This window comes from Polypterus senegalus, chromosome 7 (assembly GCF_016835505.1).
Source record: "Polypterus senegalus isolate Bchr_013 chromosome 7, ASM1683550v1, whole genome shotgun sequence".
Lineage (NCBI taxonomy): Eukaryota > Metazoa > Chordata > Cladistia > Polypteriformes > Polypteridae > Polypterus > Polypterus senegalus.
In genome coordinates, this window is record NC_053160.1 from 172144880 (window position 1) to 172171052 (window position 26173).

The following is a 26173-nucleotide window of genomic DNA, read 5'->3' on the forward strand; positions in this document are numbered from 1 at the left end:
TGCTTTCTTCATGAAAAAATGAGTGTACCCAGTGTTTGAAGTAGAGCATATTTTTGGATGCTTTTAAGCTGAATATTTTGGATGGATCACAAAAAATTTTAATATCTACATTATAGATTTCAAATTATCCAAGATGCAAGTCACCTGAAGTTTGGACAGTATTTGTGCACACGCAAGTTAGACTTCTAAGTCTCTTTGGATATAGTCGTCAAATAAACGCATAAGTGCAAGTGAAAGCATGCGCATCTGCATTTATATATGTAAACAAGTGAAAAGGACACACACTGCATGAAAAAATAAATCCTAGCAGGTGCTTTAGGATACTAGGTAATGTCATGTATGTTATTTGTTGCTTATTTATTTAATTTTTGTTTGTAATATTCCTCCAAATGCAAAAAGAAATGTGGCTTGAATTTAAAACTGTAACTTTCACTCGTCAAATCTGGCTCCAGTGAGTGCTGTGTTTCTAGTAGCATACCCTGCCTAGAGCTGCTGATTAGCTGTGCATAGTTCACAGTTTGTTAGTCCTTTGTACAGATATCTGGTGCCACTGCACTATTGCCAGGCTGCTCTGCTGCATATGGAAAAATCATCTCAGATAAAGGAACATTGGAATTATTGGATGGAAAGTTTCTCTCATTAGATTGGATGGCCAACACAGACTCCACTATAGAAAACCCAGGAGCAGGTAAGGTGGCCAGTTGGCTAAGGTCTCCAGGACTGTGACTTTATCTTTGACTTTCTCTTTTACAATTTTAACCTCTTTTATTGTCAACTGGCCATAGTTCATCACTTAATTAATGGACAGGTATTGTTGGTTTCCAGTTAGGTTTAATCAGCTTCTACTCTTGTCCTTTGTGTGCTTTAATATATGTGTACCAGTTCTGCATTAAGTAATTGGTATAATCTGTACTTGTATTTTAACTGAGAATTCTTCACAGCGGCATACCAAAAATAATTTGTATTATATTATATAGTAGTGACTTATCAGCACAGTAACAGCCTGTTCCATCGGGATATTGCATCATGTCACAGAGAATCAACTAGGAAAGAAGTAAAAACACATGAAGGTTCTTTTCTTCAACTATGAAAGCTTCTTCTTCAGTCATGTTATATTAAAAGCATCTGAATTCAGGATTATGCAATTACAAAGGCACTTCTGCTGCAGGGTCAGGACATTTTTAAAGGGTCCATGTCCAGACAAACCTCATACTTCTCTGTGGGACGATCAGGTGTCAGACACTACTCCCCTGATAATCTGACCACTCTTCGTTCTCTAATTTCTGACAACTGAAAGTATTTCTGATTCAATTCTAAATATGAATTCATCTTCATGACTTCTTTATCCTGATTGTTTTTTAATAAACTATGTTACACATCTACCACAAGATTAGCATACAAGGTAGCACTTGTTTTTTTAACATTGTCCATTAAACATAAAAATTATAGAATCACCCGTACACATGATGCTACATTTGTAAAGCACAGATTTTTGTAAACATGTCTAAATGAATACATAACTGAACTCATTAGGTTAATTGCACTTAGCTTGTACCGAACATCAGAAAACACTGCTGCCTCTCAGGAGCTGATCCCCTCTGTTTTAATTTCATTGGTTCCTTCTTGGCAGCACGAGTGACTAATATCACAATTGCAGATGGCATCCAAACCAGAGTAAAGAGAAGAACAGGTGCCGGAACTGCACAGTGTACCTGTAATTAGATATGTGGTGACAGCAGTGCCATCAGAAAAGTGATATACATTATACTTCTGATCGCGGGCATGTGCCTGGGTGGCATTTGTAAGTCACTGCCAATTCATGAAAGCAGCTTTGTAACTTCATGGTGTTATAAATAAAATTATTAGTAATGTTTATAGTGTTATATTGTTAAAACTTTTATATGTTATTTAATAATTATATATTTTTTTCCTCAGACAACATAAAAGGTAGTTCTTCATCTTTAGGCAGTGTCGCAGTAGGGGGCAGTAGTGCTCCCTTGAACCCTCAGGTACCATGCCAAACACCTGGTAAAAGTGCTACAATTATTCTTTTTATTATAATAATGTGCACTAAGCACCCTCCACTCAACTATATTCATGAACCACAATAACAATAATAAATCAACAATCCTCCACTCCCAGACGCGTTGCCCTCCTACCACCCAGCTCAGCTCCTTGTCTGAGTTCCCAGAGTCCTTTTATTCCCCCTAACCCGGAAGTCTTTCTGCCCAACAGTTCCACAAGTCCTTATTCCTTCCGGGTCAGGGTAAACAGTACTTTTCTTCACCCCGGAAGCCCGTCGCTCTTCCTGTGACGAACTTCCGGGTCATGATGTCCAAATGAGTCTATTGGCCTCCCGACAGTGACTCCCAGTGGCCCCCAAGGTATCCAGCAGGGCTGTGTATAAAAACTACATAGTCCATGAGGCCCTGCTGGAATTCAGGGCCCGTATATGCTCTCGGGAGAGCTCCTCCTGGCGGCCTGGGGGTGAGGGCCGGAGTAAAATGCCGGCAATCCACCACAGCAGAGGCTATACTGTGGCTGAAATACATAAAATATAACAGCTAATCACAGTTCCTCTAGCGTTAATACAAAGTGCAGCTGAAGAGAAATTTGAAAAATATTTTAAGGCATGGGGTTGAGACATCTACAACAAATCCAACTTTTGCTCTTTAAATATTTGTGTTACCTTTAAAGGTAAAATGGGGGATAAAGCCAAAGCATAGCTGTGTATTGAATGTCTTCATCTCAAGGAATGTTCATTCATCCACTGAAGACTTCAGCAGGAATTGGCAATGCAAAAAATAAATCATCAGCATATACTCTAGATTTTAGAAAAAAAAAAAAGGTCAATCAAACCTAAAACCAAAGTGGCATTGATATTGAACATTGTTTTGATCTTAACTGAGTGTCTAAAAACATAGGAGGGAGGCCTTCGGCACTGTGTCTCTTCAGAGAATCCTTGGGTACCACTGGTTTGACTTTGTGTCGAATGAGTGGTTGCTCATGGAGTCCTGAATGAGGCACATTACCTGCATTGTGAGGGAGCGCCAGTTATGGCACTAAGGCCATGTGGCGCGATTCACCAGGGATGATCCGGCTTGTAGGATCCTTACTGTTGAGGACCTGCGCAACTGGAACAGGCCAGGGGTGATGCCCACTTAACACCAGGCTGCAGTAGATAGAGGGTCATTTACAGAGGGTGGGACTGGACTGCGTGTCTGCCTGGGGGGTTGCAAACCAGGATCCTGAGCCATTTCGTCATGTGGTGGGTGCGGCAACACACTGTACCATTCTCCCCAACCTGACCTGAACCTGACTAAAAAAGGAATTTATTAGCCCTTAGAAGTTTTCCTTAGAAGGTATTTTTCCTAAGGGCGGCACAGTGGTGCAGTGGCAGCGCTGCTGCCTTGCAGTTAGGAGACTCGGGTTCGCTTCCCGGGTCCTCCTTGTGTGGAGTTTGCATGTTCTCCCCCTGTCTGCGTGGGTTTTCTCCCACAGTCCAAAGACATGCAGCTTAGGAGCATTGCCGATCCTACATTGTACCTAGTGTGGCTGTGTGTTCCCTGTGGTAGGCTGGCGCCCTGCCTGTGGCTTGTTTCCTGCCTTACACCCTGTGTTGGCTGTGATTGGCTCCAGCAGACCCCCATGACCCTGTAGTTAGGATATAGCGGGATGGATAGATGGCATTTTTCCTGTTAGTTTTCATTAACTATTATTTCATTTTTTTATTATTGTTATTATTATATTATTATATAGTATTATTTTTATTGCCTATTAGTTTTCCTATTAATTAACCATTAGGTTTCTTAATAGTTTTCCAATTACCCTTATAAGTTTTACTATTTTACTGTTATAAACATTGGTTCACAGCAGACTTCATTTGGCACTTTTGAAACGGATCAAAAGAAAAAGGTTCTTTAATATCAAAGTGAAAAGACATCTCTGTAAGGTGGCCTAAATTAATTGCAAATATAGAACATGAAATAATTGATCTCATAAGTATTGACCTCCTTTTAATATGACACCCCTGTATCATCACGGGTGTGGCCAATTGGCTTTAAACATCACAGAATGAGTTTATTGGAGATCACCTGTCCCGATTTTCAGTTTATTTTAGTACAAATACACCTGAATTTGGAAGGGACTGCTTGTGTTGAGTCAGTATAGTGGCCTAACCTATACAATGACGATAAACAAATCATCAGACATCTCTGTGAAAGGAGGATTGAAAAGCACGTCAGGGGATGGAGACAAGAAAATATCCAAGACACAGAATATCCCTTGGAGTCCAGTTAGATCAGGAAGGAAAGAATAAGGCACAGCTGGAAATGGTGAGGTGTACTTTCAGCCAACAAATTATTTAGCAGCAGTGTGCCAAGAAACGCTACTGGGGCTCCTTTATACCAACAGCAATATGCCTGCATAAGGCCTCACTGGGACTGCCAAGTCAGACGTTTGCTTTCTTCTTAGTCATTCTGGTTTATGTTCTAATTATAGTGTGCTTGTGTATTATTTATTTAAAGGGCTTCTGTAAAAAAGTCAAGATTTCTTCCTGATGACAAATAAAGATCTATCTATATCTGCCGAGAGCAGGATGTCCACAAAAACCGAGTTTTAATAATCCCATGGGGAGATGCAGATGCATAGAGCAGCCAAAACATAAAAACAAAGACACAGACTCACAGGACAAATAGTATAATCAATCAATCAATAATTAATGTATTGTACTGTATATTGTGCAGAAACTGCAAAGCAATGAACAGGCATACAGTTTTTTGACCATGCTTAATGTGCTTACCATTTAGTTATGAACATTTCAATGTACGACTGTATGACCAAACTTGAAGAAGAAACATGAAACAAGATAAGTACCGTATACACTTGTGTTTATGTTCTCCCGCGGATAAGTTGGGACTTGATTTTACTGTATAATTTTCAGTATTCTGTAATGTTGGTCATATAAGTAGAATGTGAAAACTCACGCTATTAGTCCAAGATATTATGATATGCTAAGACTCACCAGAGAGAGAGTAACCACGGAGCACACTGCCTTTTTTTTTTTTATATATTGCGCCTACATGACCACTCGGTAATACCCAAACTATTCCGAAACGACGTTTGCACTGATTTGTGTATCTCACACTCTCATACACCTTTATCGTAAGAGCATCCCTTATCTACGATGGAGCGTTCGATCAGAAGAAAATATGAAGCTGGTTTTAAATTAAACGTTGTTGAAGTAGCGAAAGACATTGGTAACTGCGCTGCTGCAACAAAATTCGATGTGTCTGAGAAACTGATGTGAGGTTGGAGGAGGCAAGAAGATTTTTGAACAAGCATATAAGTCGGGGTCTGATTTTATGATTCATTTTCCAGGTTTCAAGACCCGACTTATACATCAGTATATACAGTAAGCCTTAAACAGAAATTTCTTCTATACAAGAACTTTTCTTTTCCTTAGAATACTAATCTTGTGTGAATACTTTACTTTTAAATGTTACTAAAATGTTTAAAATGAAGATTTTTGGTCTGTGGAATTATTTGAACATGTCACACTATTGCTAGAACTGTCCTATGAAGCAAGCTAAAGTGGAGTTCAGGCTTCACACATTATACACTTCATGTCTACATTTTGTCAGTTATTATTAAAACATGACAAACGTTTCTGTTTTAACGATGTGTTTACATAGATCGTTGTAGATACGGAACACACATGAAATGCATGTGTTCCAAATAACGATATAGTATTTAGAAAAGGTGTCATTTTGCTTGACCTCTCACACTATAGAACTCTAAACAACAGACACGCAGGTAAACAGACTTGAGCTGAGAAAACTGTGCGGAGGTGGGGGGATGTGATAGTAGGCTGATTGCTGCTTATCGACAAATTTACAGGACAAAAGACGCTGATGGAGAGGTGCGAAGTGATTTAAGGTGGGACAGATCTACGAGTTTTTTCATAGGCTATGGTAATCCTAGTGTTAAATGCCCAAGCATATATTAACATAAGCAGCAGGAAAGAGGCTCAGAAAGAAACGGAAAAGAAAGCTAAAGCTTCATCTAAGTCTAGACAAGTATCAAGTCCAAGCTCAAGGTACAGCCTTTCAGAAACTGGCCCAGAGCAGACAGGTGAAAATGTCCACTTTTTAAACATTGTATGAAAAGTTTCTCATTTCCAGTAAAGTTCTGTGCATTTCTCCAACAATGACTAGTGAGGGAGGCCACCAAGAAACCTATGAGAACTCTGAAGGAATTACAAGCTACAGTGGTTAAGTTTGTGCATGCAACAGTAACAGCTTTATGAGAGGGTGGAATTAAAAAAGCCCCAGTTAAACAATTCCCATGGGAGACTCTAAAGGCAGCTGCAAAAAGGTTCTGTATTCTGATGATACCAAAATTAAGCTCATTAAAACGCCATGTCTAGCATAAGCCAAACACACTATCCCCACCATAAAGCATGGTGAAGGCAGCATCATGCCGTGGAAATGCTTCTCTGCAGCAGACCTTGGAAAGTTTTTGTGGGTAGAAGGTAAAATGAATACAGGAAAATACAGCAAAATCCTGAAGGAAAACCTGATGCAGTCTGCAAGAAAACCTGTGCCTTGGGAGACAATTTGTTTTTCAGCAAGACAACTTCCACAAGCATGAAGACAAAGCTACACAGGAATGGCTTAAAAACAACAACGTGGCTGTCCTGGAGTGGCCAAGTCAGAGTCCCAATTTCAATCTAAATTGGACTGGCCTTGAAAAAAGGGCTCATGTCTTAGGGTCCCCATGCAAATTAATAGAGCCTAAGCAGTTTTGCAAATAAGAATGGGGGCAATTTGCAATATCCAGAGATGCAAAGCTGATAGAGACCTGTGCCCAAAATCTCGACACTGCACATTTTGCTAGATAATGACTTGAATGCTTATGCGATGTGAGAAGAAACAAATTCAATCCATTGTGATTCAGTGTTGTAAAATAATAAAATGGGAAAGTTCCAAGGGGGTGAATACTTATTGTAGGCGCTGTACTGTTTATGTAACAGTAGCATTTGTTTAGGCACTGCTGCTTCATGACTCTAGAGACCATGCTTCAAATCCCAGCCATCTTAATGTCTGTTTTGAAGTTTGTGCATATGCCCTGTGTATGTGTGGGTCTTTCCTCTAGGGGTACTCCTGTTTCCCTCCCACATGCAAATGAAGTTGATTTGTAAATATAGATCTTGCCAATGTGAATGAGCACACGTGTCTGGCACTCTGCTTATGGTCGGTTTGTGAAGTGTTTACTGATTCTACCAGGATCAGTTCTAGCAGCCTCACGTTTATATCATACAAGGTTGACAGATGGATTAATATTTTTTGAATCCACATTGATTTTTCCATAGGCTGTATGTTAAGGTTATCAGCTGGATGTGAACAGTCTGGTATCCCAACCAAGGCTCATTCCTTTTTTGCATGTCATGCTACTGGAGTAGGTGCCAGCTGCTTGAGGCCTTGTATTTGACTAAGAAATTTCTGAAAATAAGTGGTTAGTATAATTTGGGAGAACACCCAGGTGTCAAAAAAACTTCTATGAAAACACAAAATGCTGTACTTGGCAGGTAGTTGGAAGGGTTCAGAGAGACACACAGAGGCTCTGTGCCCTCACAGCAAAACAATGGGCAGCCATTAAACCTACGACAGAAACTAAAAGAAATATATGGTGAATTAACTAAATATAACCAGTTTAGAAAAGCAAGCATGGTTGCATTTATTTAAAACTAGCATAGAGAAAAGCCCATTTATTAAAATGAGCTTAATGGTACAATGACAAGTCCACCTTTTTCGATTGTGCCATGCACATACAAAACCTCTGCTAACCAAAAATATGCCTTACAACCCTCTTTCTTTGCATGTCTTGAAGTCTTTATTCATTAGACATTTTAGCCCTGTTGTGAATGGCAGACAACATGACACACAGGCGCATGCCACACGGTTTACTATGGTATGCCAGGCGCATGCTTTTATTCAGATATTCCTGATCTCTTGTGGAAACTAGACGATATATCACTTGGTCAAAGGCATGGACGCTGACAGACAGATATCTAATTGGTTATATATATATATATATATATATATATATATATATATATATATATATGCGTGTGTGGATTTATATGAGACATTTTTTGGGCTCTTGTATGCAACTCAATTCTCACTACTGAAGGCGTGTGTGTGCAAATGTGTGCGTGCGTGTGTGTATATGTGAGTATGGAGCAGTTCACTCAGCTCGTGCTCAACCACAGCCACAGGAGTTGGTGTGAATCCTACAGAAGATGTAGAAGTTTATACAAGTGTGACTTGCACTTGATGAGATGGCACATGCATGCACCTCACTTCTCATTCATCCCAAGCAAACTCGGATTTGTGGTACATGCATGTTGTACATGTTCACACAGTGAGCTACCATACTTTTGCCTGAGATAGGTTCCAGCCTGTCCCGCTCAATTTGTGCCACAGTTGCATTTGACTACACAACTATCTTGGAGAAGATATGATCTGTGTCTGGCCCACTTTGCTGATGCCTCTGCAAGTTCATCAATATAGCAAAACTACTAAGGAGTCTCATTTTTTTATGCCAAATACCACATGCAGCTAGTATATATATATTGCGGTGGATGGTTGGGGCTTATGCCCAGTCAGGATGCCTGGAAGATGGAAGGACTGGAAGAGGAACAGTACCTCCCCTGGAACACGAGAGGGCAGCTGCCCTGGTGGGTGTTGGAGCCACAGGAACACAGCTTGGAAGCTCATCCCTGTGGGGGACCCGTGGACACTGCTAGGGGGCACATGAATATTTGCTAAGCCCTGGACTGCCACACTTCCGCCACACCAAGAAGTGCTGCCAGAACAGGAACCAGGCACACCCGGAATGCTTCTGAGTACCCATGCAGAACTTCCGCCACACCAGAAAGTGCTGCAGGAAAGTCACCAGGGAGCACCTGGAGCACATCCGGGTGAACTATAAAAGGGGCCGCCTCACTCCATTCAAGGAGCCGGAGTCAGGAGGCAGAGGATAAAGCTTGCGAGTGGATCAATGAGGGCGGAAGAAAACGAGGAAAGAAAAGGAGAAGAGAAGACTGTGAGCAATAGTGCTGGTCGGTTGTGCACTATGTGTACTGTGCAAAGGACTGGGTATTGAAGAAAGAGAATAAAAGTGTGTGTTTGGACTTCTGTGTGTCCTGGTGTCTGTCTGTAGTTGGGCTGATCTTAAACAATTATATATATATATATATACACACACACACACACCTCCACACACACATATACACACTGGCCATGGTACTTGTTGAAAACAGATAATAGAATAATCTCAAAATACTTGCGGTCTCTTGCCCTAAGTGTACTTTCCAACTATATATTTCTGCAGCCAAGAGCATCCACCCTGGAGCTCCAAGCAGGTGGAGTTGACTCCAATGGGCACCAGTAGAGTTTAGTTATTGACCTCCACAGCTCTGCACTTTTACACTATGGTTAACCCTTCTAACCCTGTCCTCCCTAGCATTTTGATACTATAACCCTAGCAATTTTGAAATATTCCGAGAACCAAATACAGTATTTTGATTTACAAAATTAAAATTTTATTATATAATGATAATATGGTGATAAGCCACAATGTTATAAGATTAGATTGATACTATAGAACAAGCAGAAGTACTTTTAGTGTCTCAGTTTCATATGCATATGCAAAAACTAGACAAAAAACTTTAAATGAGAGTTGTTTTGCTTTTATTTAGCAAAAAAATCTGCCAATGGGGTAAGCAAAATTTACTTGACAAGATTTCTCAAAACATGGTAAATAATTGTAAATACAAGTTTTTTGACAAGTCAATAATTCTTACAATAAGGAAAAAAAGATTTAACGTCATGATATAAGCACTTTTCACTTGCTTAGATTTCGTTTTTTGCAGTGTACATAATGCCAAAACTGCACTTTTAAATGATATTCTTCGGAACAGTTTTTAGTGCCAGAAGTAATGAACAAGAACACTTCATACAAGTTTCACCGTCTTCTGATCAATCACCATGCGTCTCCTCTTTCCTGCAGGGCTCTCGCTTCTGGAGTCAAGCAACTGAACTCCCTTGGGCAGGGTGCATTGTACTCCAGGGGCAGCTCCAGAGTGGAGGCTCCGGGCTGCAGAGATGCCAGACTCTTACTTTCACAAACACACCAAAGCCACAATAACCAATAAGAATGCTTAGTGAGAATGGACACACAAACCTTACAGTATGATGTCTACAGTAATTTTATAAGACCCGTCCTGCTGATGGACTTCAAGTCAAGAGGACGCCAACTATCTGGCAAAGGGGGTGGGAGAGTTTTGTTGAAGTACATTATAAAGAGCTTATGGAGAAGGATTTAATGAGGACAGCAGCTGGAAATGACCAGAGGCCCTCATTACCTTGAAAGAGTAACAGTTTAAGGCACACCTCAAAGTGAAAAAAAGAGGACCCCCCACTAGAATTGCTTCATCCTGGGAGTGGAGACTTTAACTAACAAAGGAATTACAACCTTCATATTTAACTACAAGCTTTAATCTTTTTAAGGGTTATCAGGTTAACCTACAAATGCAACACAAAGAAATCAATGAGCGCAGATATCACCTTAAACAGAAATGACATTTTTGAATATTTCGTAATCAGAAAGTATTTAAGAATCCAAAGAAAACTATGATGTCTCTTTCTTTCAGTCTCTCACACCTGGGATTTGAAAAGTCTTTACCTGTCATTAAAAACAAAGGCTACAATTGCATGGAGTAAGTTTAAATCAATATTTATTGAAGCCAAGTTTTAAAGCGTTAGTTTAACTGTCATCACTATTTGCAAAATGGCCTCACCTAGAGTATGCAATGCATCAAAATTGTTTGGTTTCTGAAAGGTATTAATCCCCGTTCTGAATCCGTTTTTATCTTGCAAATGGAGGGTGGAAACAAACAGGTCATGGTTCTTGGATACAATTTAAACTTCATTTAAAAGACAGATCTGCAAACACTTGGTCTTATATTCAAGGATTGGATTTCATTGTGTTTCTCCGTATAACCGTTTTTCCTGTGGTTAAACACAGTATTTGGAGTTTGAAAAGTGTGGAGTTTCTTCCCAGTTGTTTAGCAGCTCAGTCCAACAGATCACATGGGTTATTTTGGCTTCAATGGATTCCTTTAACATACTGACTACGCACCTCATCCTACAAAAACTTTATTCTGTGAATGTGGCCGCTGGTCCCCATCAGCCATTAGTGTCTTTTAAATGTCCCTGTTAATTTTCTCCCTATGTTATGGAATTGTCCTCCACTCTCTAGTGTTTCTAATTACCTGTCCTCCACTCTCTCTTCTCACATCCAGATTTCTATCCAGCAGAGGTAATTCTGTCTTGGTATCATCGCTGCAAAACTAATCTTAACCCCTTGCTGAAAATTTCCTGACTCACACCCTGTAAACGTCTGGAACTCTTCTTTCACTAATCTAACCTTACTTAAATTTTCAACAATGCGGATCAATTGGTCATCTGGCTCCAGTATGAAGAAGTGGCAGAATGCTGTTATCTTTAATTATTCTTTTTCTAATCCTTGTCTTTGCTCTTTGACTCAGTGTGTCTGTTGGGCCGCTCTCATCAGTCTACACAAAGATCAGTAACATTTAATCCTATAGGGTGATTTTTGGAGTTGGGGGTTGTCGTTGTCTACTGTTATCATACTACTCATCATCTAAGTTTTTCGCTACAAGGCAGATTGTAAAGAGAGAGGACCACAAGAGAGGTGTTAAAAGCTAGCAAGAGGCTGAAACTGAGAAAACTATTACAGAGGCAACCAAAACGTAAGGCAAGTCCAAAGTCAAAAAAGAGATCAAAGTCCTAGAAACCAATAACAAAATGCAGTGACAAGGTTTTTTAGAGCATTCCAAACAATCTAGGATGCCGATGCTTAATTAAATGAAGGGTTTTGAATCGTCATGTATAAAGCCACACTCCTAGCAACAACAGTGACAGAAGTAGCACAACACAGCAGAAACAAGAGGATGCTGTAGTAAGGCATCAATAATTTTAAACTACATTAAATATTTATCAATAATAAATTAATAATACATTTTATTTATACTTTTGCCTTTCCCATGCTCAAGCAGCATGGAGCAATTAAACCCTAAGACTGTTTCCTCTTTAGTTAAAAGCTCCTAGGAACACCTATACAAGCCTTAGGAAAAATTTTATTAGGAACACATTTCTAAAATAAGGTGAATCACAACACTGCACAATGCATAGATTCTATTAAAAAAAGCAAATAAATGTTGAGTTATAGCTTCAAACCTGCTGAATATAAATTGAGGGACATTTTTGCTCAGACTGTATAATGCATTAGTTCTGATCATCACAGTACAAAACAGACATAGCAGCACCTGAAGCTGTGCAGAGCAGAGCAGCCTTTTGCATCCCAGAACTTCAGGACATGTCCTACTGTGACAGACTCAGAGAAGTAAACCTGTTTAGTCTCAAGCAGAAGAGACTATGTAACCCACTTTAAAGTTGATTACTAAAAAATGTATACAGTATAAAACACATGTATATGAATATCATTAATTGTATCTAGTTTAATAATTTAGTTATTTTAAAACAATAACAGAATGGGGGGAGGAAGTGTTTTATATTTAGCTTAATAGGACAAGACTTCTATCTGCCTGTGTAAGCCAGTATTCGTAACAGGACTTTTAATTTGAATTGTATAGATCAGTGTTCCCCATACTGTACTCGGTCCTGGGGACCCACGGTGGCTGCAGGTTTTTATTCCAACCAGATTCTTAATCAGTGACAACACCTGATAGCACTAAGCTCATTTAATTAGCTGGTATTTTTTTGTCTTTTATTCAACATTCAGAAAAGCACAGCAGCATGATTTTTACATTTATAAGATATTTAGAAATATTTCTGCTTTTGCTATAGATTTAAATGTCTAATTCTCTTTTGTTGATTTCATTATATTTTGCCCTTTCTCTGTGCAGTTTTTCCCCCCTTCGTTGTATCTTAATAATGACAATTTAAAACGAGCAGATCAGACACCCAGGCAAACAACACTGAATAATCAAAGGTGGTGGTGCAAAGAAAGGAAGAGTGTTTGTGCTTGTGTGCTTTACTGGTGGGTTCTGGAACTGTGTTGTGCCTGTGGGTCATGGGGAAGACGTGCCCCACAGGTGAAGAACAATTAAAGTTTCTTTGGCTTTTATACGTGCCTCCGGTGTGAGTCTGTGTTGGGTCAGGCTCCAATATAGCGCCTTTGTTACAGCCAGAAAGTTAATGAAATACGTGTGACCCAATTCATTTTTTGAAACGCAGACAATGGGATAATCGAAAACTTCTTGCAATGCACCACCAGACAAAGCAGGATCAGAAAAAATTACTTATGGAAGATTGACTTTTATTCCATTTTAAATTTCACACCATTGTTGATCGACTTCACTGACAACAGGTTGATTTTTAAAAAAACATTCATTTGTTAAATGTTGCAAACTTTCTTAGCTAATTTTTCAGATTTTGAAAATCAATATTATTTCTCCACAATGATAACAACTCATTAACCGAGCCTAACTTACAGGACTATGATGTCTACATAGTGCAGACCAATTAGGACATAACTAATGTCCTTATTATTACAACAATTCTACAACATAAGAAGATGAGTAAATTAAAATGCACTGTTAGATCCCATCCCTTGTATGTTGTCCATATGTAACTGGGAAAATGTTAGGCAGTCCTGACAGATTAGCTTAAAAAGCATTTGTCAGTGGTCAACTGAGTGAGCAGAACTGAAATGATACATCTCCTGTATTTGCTAAATGAAAGACAATTCCTTAGTAGCCATCTGTATTTGACTTATCTTACTCTACCACAGCGGTTGCCAAAAAAAAAATCCATTCAATATTCCATGAATTTTCCTATTCAAATTGTTAAAAACCAAAAATGAATAGAATTGCCACACAAATGAAATACACACAAAAAAAAAATAAAATATCAAACCTTACTTCAGGCAGAGGGCTGGGTGGCTTGGTGAGGATTCCACCCACGTAGACAACATGAGGTAAAGTAGGACGTGGAAATTCCAAGGCCACGTCTGTGCAGAGCATCCACAGGCTGCTCCTTTGGACCAAGTCGTACATGGACGTAGCAGGTTGTATATTATATTTCTTTATGATCCGGTCATACCTTGGCAATACCAGAAATTGCACTCCAAAACGTGAAACCACATAGACAGCTGTGTTTGTAATCCTTTGGAAAAAACTCATCCTGTCCGTAAGCAAAGAATTGAACTCTGGAACAAACGCCAAGGGGGCTGGGGCTCCAACTTCAGCTGGGTACCACAGGCCCGTGCTGAAGACGGCATACCTTACCCTGAGCAGATGTGCAATAACAAACCCACACATTTCATTGGGGTCTACTAACAGCAGGTCAAATTTTTCCTCCCGGAGGCGATCCATGAGGTCCTGGTTACCAACCATTAAGTCACAGTTTTGGGAATAATGCTCTAAAATATCGAAGAGTTCCAGGGCCGTTAGTCGCCCAGAAAATATGTTTTTCATCTTGGACTGCAGAAAGTCATCAGCCGTTGTACTGTTAAAAATGCCAGGGTAACGTTGCAGGCGGTACTGCGTAGAAGGGGGAACCTCACGGCCCTCTGACACAAGGAACACACTGTCATGCCCATCCTGGTGTAAGGCAGAGGCAAGAGTTTTAAAGATGTACAGATGACTCTCAAACATGATTGGAGGCACAATGACAATTTTGGCAGCCCATGTTAGGCTAGCAGCAATGCAACACAGTACGGCAAGAATGGCAGGAAGAAACTTCATGGCTGCACAAAAATAAAAAATAAAAATATCAATAATGAAATAAAGCAGTAAGGACATAGAAGTTTAAAGAGAACACGAAACCTTTGTCAGCTGTTACATTTAAGGAAACTTTTAAAATTCAAAATTCAGGATAGTTTTCTATTTAACATATTTTTGGACCACATCATTTAAAAGGGTCTTGGTAAGTTTTGCAAAAGATCATAATATGGTACCAAATTTAAGATGTGAAATACAAGACAGTAATTCTGTTTTAAAACATATTGTAAAAGGTTGCCCAGCCACAGACAGACACGACACCAGATGTCCACCACACACGGTTTATTTTACACAACACACAACACAATGACAGTGCACAAAACCCCACATTAAACTCAGTCCTTATTCCTTCAGCCGCCTCCACTCCTCTCTCGCAAGCTCCATCCTCTCCCACCCGATTCCAGCTCCTCGAAGGGAGTGAGGTGGCCCCTTTTATCATGCCTCGGATGTGCTCGGTGATGGTCTTCCGGCAGCAACTTCCTAGTGTGACGGAAATGCTGCCCTTGCACCCGGAAGCACTCCGGGCGTACACGGTTCCTGGTTTGGCAGCACTTCCTGGTTTGGCGGAAATGCTGTCCTCCAGGGTTCTAGGACCGTCCAGTCGCCCCCTGGTGGGCCAAGGGTCCTCATAGGCTTGAGCTCTCCAGCTCCATTTCCGTGGCCCTAATGGAATCCACGGGGGCTGCTCTCTTGAGCCCAGGAAAAAACAGTGCCTCTCCCGTGGTCCGACCCTCTTCCAGGCATCCCCGTGAGGCATGATCCCTGGTCGTCTGCCACAATATATACATTTGGCACATTAAATGTGATCTATAAATAACATTTTGTTAATTCCAGTTTACAAAAAAATTGTAATATAAAACATAATGTTGCTTCCTCTCAGCACTATGCTGACTTCTCTTAGAGCCTGAATGACTTTCTCCATGTTAATAAAATACCCCACCAAAAAATATATTTTTTTGTATTTTACTTCCCCTATGAAGTTTGTAGATATGACAAAAAATTTTTTTAATCTCTTCTTTTCAAAAAGTTAACACATTTCGGATTGAAACAGATCATAAGGCGGACTACGCTCAACGAGAGCAAATAATGGTAAAAAATGTCATGTTACTAACTAGGGCTGCAACGATTAGTCGACGTAATCGATGATGTCAACTGCAAAAAATCGTTGACGTGTCATAAACAGAACCTTCAATAGAGGCTCCAGTCACAAAGAACCACATTGGTTTTTGTAACTGCAATGCACTACATGAACGTCTGGGGGCAGTATCGTTTGTTATTGTTTATCAAGACTGCACACAGTCCTACCAACGAAGAAGAACGTCTGAGGAGAAGAAGAATGTAGAGGATAATAAACGTGGCTGCAATGGCGAGTCGGATAGAGGAGGGGGAAGGAGATGGAAAAAATTGAGACAGAAACTTTCTAAAGTGTGGGAGCACTTCACCGAAAAAGAAAAAAAGTTGAATGCAGATTATGCAAAACGGAGCTTTCTTTTCACGGCAGCACAACCGCTGAACAAAATGAGTTTTGGAGTAAGTATTTAAGATTGTAAAAAAAAAGGACAAGTAAAATGTAATCTTTGCTCTTTTAGCAGGAATGTCACATGTCTATAGCAAGGACAGACTGACAGATCTCGCTTCTACAGCACACATGGCAACACTGAATTAAAGGTGCCCAATTCTTATGCAACTTTGTGCCTCTTCTTACCATTTCAATTGAGTTTTAAAATATTTTAACCAGTGTGCATCAGATTTTAAATTATTTTATATGCAGGTGAATGACAGGGCAGCATGGTGGCGCAGTGGTAGTGCTGCTGCCTCGCAGTTAGGAGACCTGGGTTCGCTTCCCGGGTCCTCCCTGCGTGGAGTTTGCATGTTCTCCCCATGTCTGTATGGGTTTCCTCCCACAGTCCAAAGATATACAGGTTAGGTGCATTGGCGATCCTAAATTGTCCCTAGCGTGAGTGTGTGCATGTGTGCTCTGCGGTTGGCTGGCACCCTCCCCGGATTTGTTCCTACCTTGTACCCTGTGCTGGCTGTGATTGGCTCCAGCAGACCCCCGCGACCCTGTGTTAGGATATGATGGATAATGACTGACTGACTGAATGACATCTGACCAGTGATGAGTGGTCTCAGCTGCTTCTGGATCATCTCATGGTAAATCTATTGAACGACATGCGGAAGAGGATTTCATACTGCTAGATTTTTCAATTTTACATGCTAACTTGTCTTAGGACAATTTCACTGACATAGTGCAAAAATAACAGTTCTATTCAGGAGGAAATTACATGATTCCAGTCATTGTAATGGAGGAAACCACTGAGTAATGTAGAAAGTGAGATAAACAGAAAAGCAGAATAGAAGTGGAAAAGCTGGTGTGTATTTGGTAGGCTCCTTATATATTAGGGTGCAGTTAGGAATGTGTTGGGGGGTTCAATTCAGCAAAAAATTTAAATGTCACTTTAAGATTATCCCAACTTTGCTTTTTTATTAACATTCTATATTTTTATCAAACAACATTAAAATTAATTAATTTCTTTTCAAATTACATTTCATTTTGTAGCTACACTTAGTAAATTACTATTTCATAATATATTTATTTATAATAACATTCAACTGCTGTTTATTCACTTAAGCACTACTGATTTTTCTTCATGTACATACACACTTATCCTAGTCTGACTTTGGGTAAAACCATTCATTGCTTTCCAATAAGAACTACAGTCCACTGCTACTCAAATGATGGTGAAGAGGTCCATGATCTGATTGTTGGGAGGCCACAACTGCCAGAGTTACAAGAGACCACCAACTCAGAAAACAGTGGTGGATACTTGAGAACCTTATGTTTTCTGATCCTCAGTGGTCTTTTTCTGTTTTACAAAAACACGCAATGAACGCTAAAATAACACTTGGACCAAGCTACTTCATATTTGATAATTTGGCATAGTCACAAAAATGACCTCTTCATTCCAGTCTTATGTCTTCACTGATGTTGAAGTGCACACTCTACTCTATTCATTCAGAACAAACTCATCTTAGCAAAACAAACACACATATATGTAGCAAACCAATGTTTTTAACATGATGTCACCCTTTAGCAGAAAGTGTAATAATTACTTAGGTAGGGCTGGGCAATATCGACTTAAATTGACACTAGTTTGACATTTCTTGATATGTTCTCCAAATACCTTAAAAAAACTGAAGATCAGCTCCACATAGACATGTATGTGCATGTTTTACATAAACCTCTTATTATGAAATATTAAAGAAGGAAAGTATTTATTTTTTAACAATGTAACATTTCATAAATATCTCAAACAAACAGCCATCTCAAAGAATATGTATTTGTTTTACAGCTCGTCTACTTATTTTTGAGCTTTTATTGAATGTATTGTGTTCAACACCTTCCCTGTTTTTTTCATTATCGCCATCATCTCAGTAAACATTGCTTGCTCATCCCAGACAAAACCAAATAATTTCCATACAGCAGATCCAATTACCAGTTTTAAACCCTTCAGTTTGTGATCTTTGCTCCATTTTCTCACCCCACAATCCCTACTCACCAGAGTCGAGACCTAGAGAGCCAACACCTAGGGGGAGAGTTTATGAAAGTTAAGTGGATTCCCCACCAGTCTTAAGCATGCTTTTAAAAACCGAGGGCCATCGTTTTGGTAACTTCAAGGGGTTTGCGCTCCACACACCAAGGGGGGAAAGGTCCCCGATGTCTAATAAAACTGAATGTACGGTATGGATACCGAGGAGCGCCGTTTATGAAACTCAAGAGGCACACACTCCAGACAACAAGGGTAAGCCTTTCCCATCCACCTAGGTATCCCATATGGGCTTCCTGCCTTGCACACCATGATTGCCCCCAACACCTCAACCTGATTCTCAGGATGAAAGTAGTTAAAATGGACGGAACTACTCTTTCGATGAGTAGGCCATGTTTTGGTATATCCTATAGGGGATCTAGAACTTTATAAAGAATGGTATAAACCAGGAATGTCCAACTCCAGTCCTGGTGGGCCACAGCAGCTGCAGGTTTTCATTACTGACCATCAGTATATGCTTTCCATAACTGGAGGACAAGTGAAGAGACAACAGAGGAAGATACACATAGGAAAAGCTGCAGGACCAGACTGACTCAGTCCTCAAGTTCTTGAGGCCTGTGATATCCAACTTTGTGGTGTCCTCTGTCACCTGTTCAGTCTGTTCATAAAGCTTTAGAAAGTGCCAATGCTGTGGAAAACGCACTTCATGGTTCCCGTTCCAAAGAAGGCAGGCACCTAATGACTACAGACCAGTGGCCCTTACTTTCCACATTATGAGACCTTTGAGAGGCTGCTCTTGAACTATACGAGTCTACTTGTAGTAGACCACCTGGATCCACTGGAGTTTGCCTACCGGACAAAGACTGGAGTGGAGGATGTGATTATCTATCTGCTCCACAAGGCTTATTCTCACCTGGATAAAGCTGGCCGGACTGGGAGGATTAATGTTTTTCAGTTTCTCCCGTGTCTTCAATATCATTGAGCTATCCCTGTTAAGAGGTGAACTCAGAGATATGCAGATGGATGAGCCTATGGGGTCCTGGATAATAGACTATCTGTTTGGTACAGCACTCTTCACTCTGTACACCTTAGACTATAAATCTAAAACAAGATCATGTCACTTGAAGCAATTCTCAGATGATTCTGCACTTATAGGTAGAATTTGACAAGTTGGATGAAGCATATTATAAGAATCAAGTGGAGAACACGGTTTCTTGGTTCAAAAAGAATTGCAACTTAAAATTATCAAACCCAACAGGCAACTCCAGGGAGTAGATGTGCAGATGGTTTATTGCTGCAAGTACTTTGGAGTCCACCTCAATGACAGGCTCATAATACTATATAAAAAAAAAAAAGCATAAAGACACTTTATTTTTTTTAGGAAACAAACCTCCTAGGTAATAACATCCTTCACTTCTTCTACAACTCTGTGATGGCCAGTGCTATTTTCTACACTGTGATGTGCTGGGCTGGTAACATCACTTCAAGAGACGCCCACAAAATCAACAAGGTAATTAAAACGCCAGACTCAGTTATAGGACACACCCTGGATCCCCCTGTAGATCGTAGGTAAGGAGACAATGAAAACAAAACTAAGTGCCATTTCATAATATGAGTGCCATTACATTACAGAAATTTTAGTTATTAGGTGCAATGATGCAGACTACATCATCTTTCTGTCATTTTTTACCTCAGTTGGACTAACTAACTATTAGCTTTAATGAATCAGCATGCAACATAAGCATTATCTTTGACACTAGCGTGTCTTTAAAACTCTTATTACAAAATAATCCAAAACATGCTTTTCCATCTTAAAATTGTCAGAATATTAAGACAGTTTGTAAATATGGAGGACACTGTAAAGTTAATTTCATGCATTTATTTCTAATAGGACTGATTACTGTAGTATGTTATCCTCAAGCTGTGCAAATTGTTCTTTATGCAGTTTTCATTTAATTTGAAATGCTGCTACAAGAATCATTATAAGAACTAGAAAGTATCACCACACAGCTATTCTTAAGTCTTTCCAATGACTGAGGGCCAATTTCAAAACCCTCCCTCTTACATATAAATCCTTAAATGGCCTCAGCCATGTTACATATCTGAATTATCATTATGTACACAGCAGAGCACAAGATCTTGGCCTACTAAAAATTCCAAGGATTAATAAAACAACAATGGGAGGTTGAGCTTTTAGTTACAGGGACCCAAGACTATAGAAAGATCTGCCTGCTTCTATAAGAAATGCTCCTTCGGTCTCAGCTTTTAAATCAAGGCTGAAGACTGACAACTTCAGTTTAGCATACCCTGATTAGAGCTGCTGATTAGCTGTGTATATTGCATCTCTGTTTGTTAGTTAATTATACAAAAATATAAGTAACACAATATTTATGAATCGCTATTAACCCCCCTCTGTTCAATTTGTCTTCTTGGGTCCTGCTGTGATACTTGGTGTCACTGCTCTAAACTCTTAAAAACAATTCCCAAACGACCCATCCATAGATCTGTAACAGGCTCTATACAGTAAATATCCAAGAATAAATGGTAACATATTTGTGAAATAACAATTAATCATGAAGTTAAAATGATTTTCCTGCATACAATAACTCAGGCTAAGTTCAGGTTTTCTTAATCTCTTAGTGTCCTGCTAGCTTACCATACATTAAATATTTCACTTTTGTTTATACATATTACAATGTTTTTCAAAGCACAAAGAACCAATTTCATACGAGGAGATCCCTTCCTAGAATGGAATGGTGCTTTATGAAGTAATTGTACTACGAGGAACCACACAACCCAATAAAGAACCATAGAATACCAATAAAGAATCAACATTTTTAAGAGTGTACCTTGTACCTTTCTCCTACCCATGGAAAAGTCAACTAAGATACTGGGAACCTCAGAATTATTGGATGGAAACATTCTGTTGCCAAATTAGCCAGTCCACCACAGATTACTGCAGAATTTCCAAGAGGAGGTAGGTGGCCAGTTTTCCGAGGTCTCCATGTCTGTGACTGTGTCTGACTTTGTCTTAGATTTTCTCTCTTACAACTGACTATGGATCACCCAGAAGTTTACTTTCTCCAGGGCTAACTGGAGATTTTTGCTTTCCTCTCTTCTGCTGTCAACTGGCTGTAATCCATAGTTCAGAAATTAATTAATAGACATATATTGCAAGGCTCCATTTTTGTGAAAGCAACCGGAACATGGGGAGGAGCAGATGATAGTGTGTTTTTCAGAACAATCTAGATGAGAGCAGGTCATTCAGCCCAACAAAGCTTATCAGTCCTACCCACTTAATTCTTCTTCAAGTTTTGAAAGCACTTAAGAGTCCTACTGTCCACCATACTACTTTGTCACTTATTCCAAGTTTCTATGGTTCTCTGTGTAAAGGAAAACGTCCTAATGTTTGTACAAAATTCATCCTTAACAAGTTTCTAACTCTGTCCCTGCTCATCAAAGGAACAGTGTATATCCACTGTACTAATTAGGTCCCGTGTTGAGGATAAATTTGCACAAATGTTAGAAATTTTTCTTCACACAAAGAACCATAAACACATGGAATAAATTAGTAAGTAGTACGGTGGAGGGCAGGAATTTAGGGACCTTCAGATCTTGTCTTCATACTATTTTCGAAAATTTAGGTGAAGGGGATCAACAAGCTTGTTGGGCTGAATAGCTTGTCCTCATCATGTGTAATTCATAATTTGCCTTTTACTTGAGAACATTTGATACCGAGTAGCACTCGAAAGAACAAGATGTATTCCAAACAAATAAAAACACTGCAGGACTTGGTGTCATTTGACTATATACCATATAAAATTATCTGACATATCATTTTCAGCAATGAGTTGGCACAGTACTTGAGCAGGTTAGACAAGCTTAAATGCAACATAATATCATTCTTTTTTTAAGCATATGAAATTTTTGATAAAAGTATCTGTACATTTCATGGAACCTTTGTATCTTTACATTATTTACTTATATAAAGGCATTTAATGAGTTTCATTCTTTGTTAACGCTGATTCCTCACAATCACATGTCCATTTTAGACCATTATCTGATATGTCCTTACTTAAGTCAATTGTCAGGCATACATAATTAAACCCTGCAGAAATGACACTGCATTGTTCACCCCTCCTTGACTCAAAGACCGGACTGAAGCTTGAGGAGCCCAGTCAGGATAGTGCTGAAATGTGAGCAGGCAGGGAGGGAGGGCCGGCCGACACCTGAGGAACTGCTGAAGAATGACTTCATGTAGCATGGCAGGCAAGCAGAGCCTTCTTTTTTCCGAGTTCACTTACACATACGTGATAGTAATGTATAAGAAAAAAAAACACTAGAAACACAATGGGATCTATTTTAATGAACAGGTCATTCCAGAAATAGCCAAGTTAAAAAGAAAATCATGAAAACTTTGCCGTTTTCATTCATTTGTTTTCTTTACTCATTTATTTCAATTCATGTCCACAGGGAGTGGGAGTTTATCATAACAGCACCAGTCATGAGAAATAAAACAACCCAGAAACTCCAAGAACTGCCATCCATAAACACATCCACACCCACATTGAGATAGTTGAGTGTCTGCAAATAATTCAACACACACCCATACTCACTCATTCAGGGCCAGTTCACAGGTGGTTAATCCTTCCACGCCTTGAAAATACATGCATTGAACAACATGCAATTTCTCAAACTCAGTGAACTCTGTTCAAAGGTTTTTACAGCTCTCTCCATTCACTTATCTTTCTAGTGACTTTTCCCCCATTGGATAATTTACAATACCCAGCCCAAGTTAGAGATAAATTATCAAGCTTGTTTGATAGTTCTGTTCATCAACTTCAGGGATTTGCAAAGTCGGCCCTTGTGGACTGCAGGTTTTTGTTCCAACCGAATTTCTAAATGAGAAGTCAATTCTTACTGTGGAAGAACACATTTCTCAAGCAACATTTTGTGTTCATAAGAATGACTTGTGAACTATTTTCTTTTTTTTCATTTTTTTTTGTTTGTCACCCCCTGACTCACCAGTACAAGAAAACCTGTACACATGATATACTACTTGACTCATCTTGATGTCTAGGTATGCAAAATGCCACTTTTTGGGGTTTCCTTAAGGTAAATGTGGAATCTTTTGACAAAAATTATACAGGTCTCTGATGAGCAGCCAATCCAAAAAGTAATGATCATCCAAAATTTTGAAAAATTGGTAATACATTATTTAATTGGCAAAAACCTATGACATTACTAGAAGCCTGAAAAATCATGGTGGTATACCACTTACTGTTCCCAAACATGATTGCCAGATTTGACTCACAGCTGACAGGCAACACATTTCAGCTGTCGTCAATAAATCAGATCAATTAAGTTAGCTATCCTGCACTGATGGTCTTCATTACACTAGACCAGTAAGCTTAGCATGCATCACAGGTAAATAAATGGAAACAAAGAAAAGATCAAGCAGTACACATTTAGAGCAGGTGTATTAGCCAACAGTCAACATGGATTCAGACAGGCGAGGCCTTGTTACACTAGTATGCTCGAATTTTGTGAAGCAGCAACAAAAGCATACAACATCAGAGGTGAATATGATATTATTATCTTGATTTGCAGAAAGCTTTTGATAAGTTACCACATGAAAGGCTAGTGATCAAACTAGAAGAAGTGGGAATTAAGGGCACAGTCTGTAGGTGGGTACAAAATTGGCTCAAACCCAGGAAACCAAATGGTTATGGCGAAGGAAGTGTTTTAGAGTTTGATGATGCTAAAAGTGATGCCCCTCAGGATTCAGTGTAGGGGCAGCTGCACTTTTTAATATACATAAATGATAAGGAAGAGAATATAATCAATAAGCTCATTACGTTTGCAGATGATACCAAACTAGGTGGAATGACATATAAGGTAGAATCGGCTAATTTGTTATAGATGGACTTGGACATCATACAGGCTTGGGCAGATTTATGGCAGTTGATATTTAATAGAAATAAGTGTAAAAGTATTACATGTAGGAAGTAAAAATATTAGATTTGAATACCCAATGGGAGGTCTGAAACTTGAAAAGTACCCCTTATGAGAAGTCCTAGGAATCATAGTGGACTCATCACTATCTACATCCTGAAAGAAGAGATCAAGAAGGCTAACAGGATGGGATGTTGGATTATACTCTCTATATTACAATGCGCAGAGTACAAGTCAAATGAGGTTAATCTTAAATTATAGAAGTGACTGGTGATGCCTCACCTGGAATACTGTGTGCCACTTTGGCCCCCACAGTACAAAAAAAAATATTGTAAGAGCCATTTCCTAGTTACATAAGATACATAAAGGTTTTACTAAATGATAGTGTATAATCTATGGAAGGTTCCTATAACCCCATCACTTGAATTAAATTCGTATATTCTAACTATTACTAGCCTATCTGACTAAACATTATTCTCAGTGATCAGCTTTGTCCTGTGTAAGGTGTGGAGGGCACATGGTTTTAAACCATGCCTTTCGTGCCTTGCATACCTTGTATGCGTGTTTTGTGAGCTAAGTAACATGTAAAACAAAGCACTTAATTGAAAGTGCTGCGCCGTACGTTTAAAGTGTACAGAAAAAGAAGTTAAGAATCTTTATGTATAGAAACAACAACAACAACATTTATTTATATAGCATTCATACAAAAAAATGTAACTCAAAGTGCTTTACAAAATGAAGAATAGAAAAATAGAAGACACAATAAAAAATAAAAATAAATCAACATTAATTAACATAGAATAAGTAAGGTCCGATGGCCAGGGAGGACAAAAAAAACAAAAAAAGAAAAACTCCAGACGGCTGGAGAAAAAAAATAAAATCTGTAGGGATTCCAGACCAAGAGACCGCCCAGTCCCCTCTGGGCAATCTACCTAATGATGATGGCTACGTAGACTTCTGGCTTTTAGTCCATCAATGTTGGAGCATCATGATGCTTTGAGTAGGTGGTGGTGGTGGTGCAAACAACTAAAGTTCTACAAGAAAAGCTAAGTTTAGAGAAGATACATTCTTTCTTTTTTTTTTTGCCTTTTATTCTACGTGTGTAACATCTTTTTTCTTTATTCTTGAATGTATTGTTTGCTTTGAATTTTCACTAAATATTTTAAAACAAACTTTTGGACTTTTGGACGTTTTATCCGTGCTTGAACTCGCCTTACACTCCTGCGGCTACGTGCTATGAGAAGAGACTAAATGAGCTCAACCTTTTTAGTTTAAGCAAATGTACATGAACAGGGGACACGATACAAAGTATTTGAAATTATGAAAGGATTTAGTACTGAGGATCCCAGCTGTTACTTTAGAGCAGTGCTTCTCAAATAGTGGGGCGTGCCCCGTGGCTCCGTCAAGGGGGGCGCGTTTGACCTCGGGGAACATGCTTTTTTATTTTTTTTGAATTTAGAATGCACTTTAAATCTTTTCTGTTACATTTAAGAAAGCTATTCTTTGTTGTAAATTGCTCCATATTTCTTTCTTTTTTTATTCTCTTATACGTTAATAAGGATACAGTGTTATGCAGAGGTGTACTTATAACAATTTTATAGACAAATGATACTATTTATAGTCGCGCGGGGGGCGCGAGATGTTTTCTTCTTCCTAGGGGGGGCATGACAGAAAATAATTGAGAAGCACTGCTTTAGAGTAAGTTCACCAGCAAGAATAGGGACACACAGTTGGGAACTTGTTATATGAAGATTTCACACAAATGCTGGACAGCAAA

The 26173-nt window shown here is 39.2% G+C and overlaps 1 protein-coding gene across 1 annotated transcript in view; it reads right to left on the reverse strand.

Annotated features, from left to right (window-relative positions):
- The window catches only part of ugt8 (UDP glycosyltransferase 8), a 100349-nt gene that overhangs the window by 46629 nt on the left and 27547 nt on the right, over window positions 1-26173 (reverse strand). The window contains exon 2 of the mRNA XM_039759613.1: window positions 14033-14859. Within this exon, the coding sequence (XP_039615547.1) occupies window positions 14033-14857 (825 nt within the window). The 5' untranslated portion in view covers window positions 14858-14859. The remainder of the gene's footprint in view (window positions 1-14032; window positions 14860-26173) is intronic.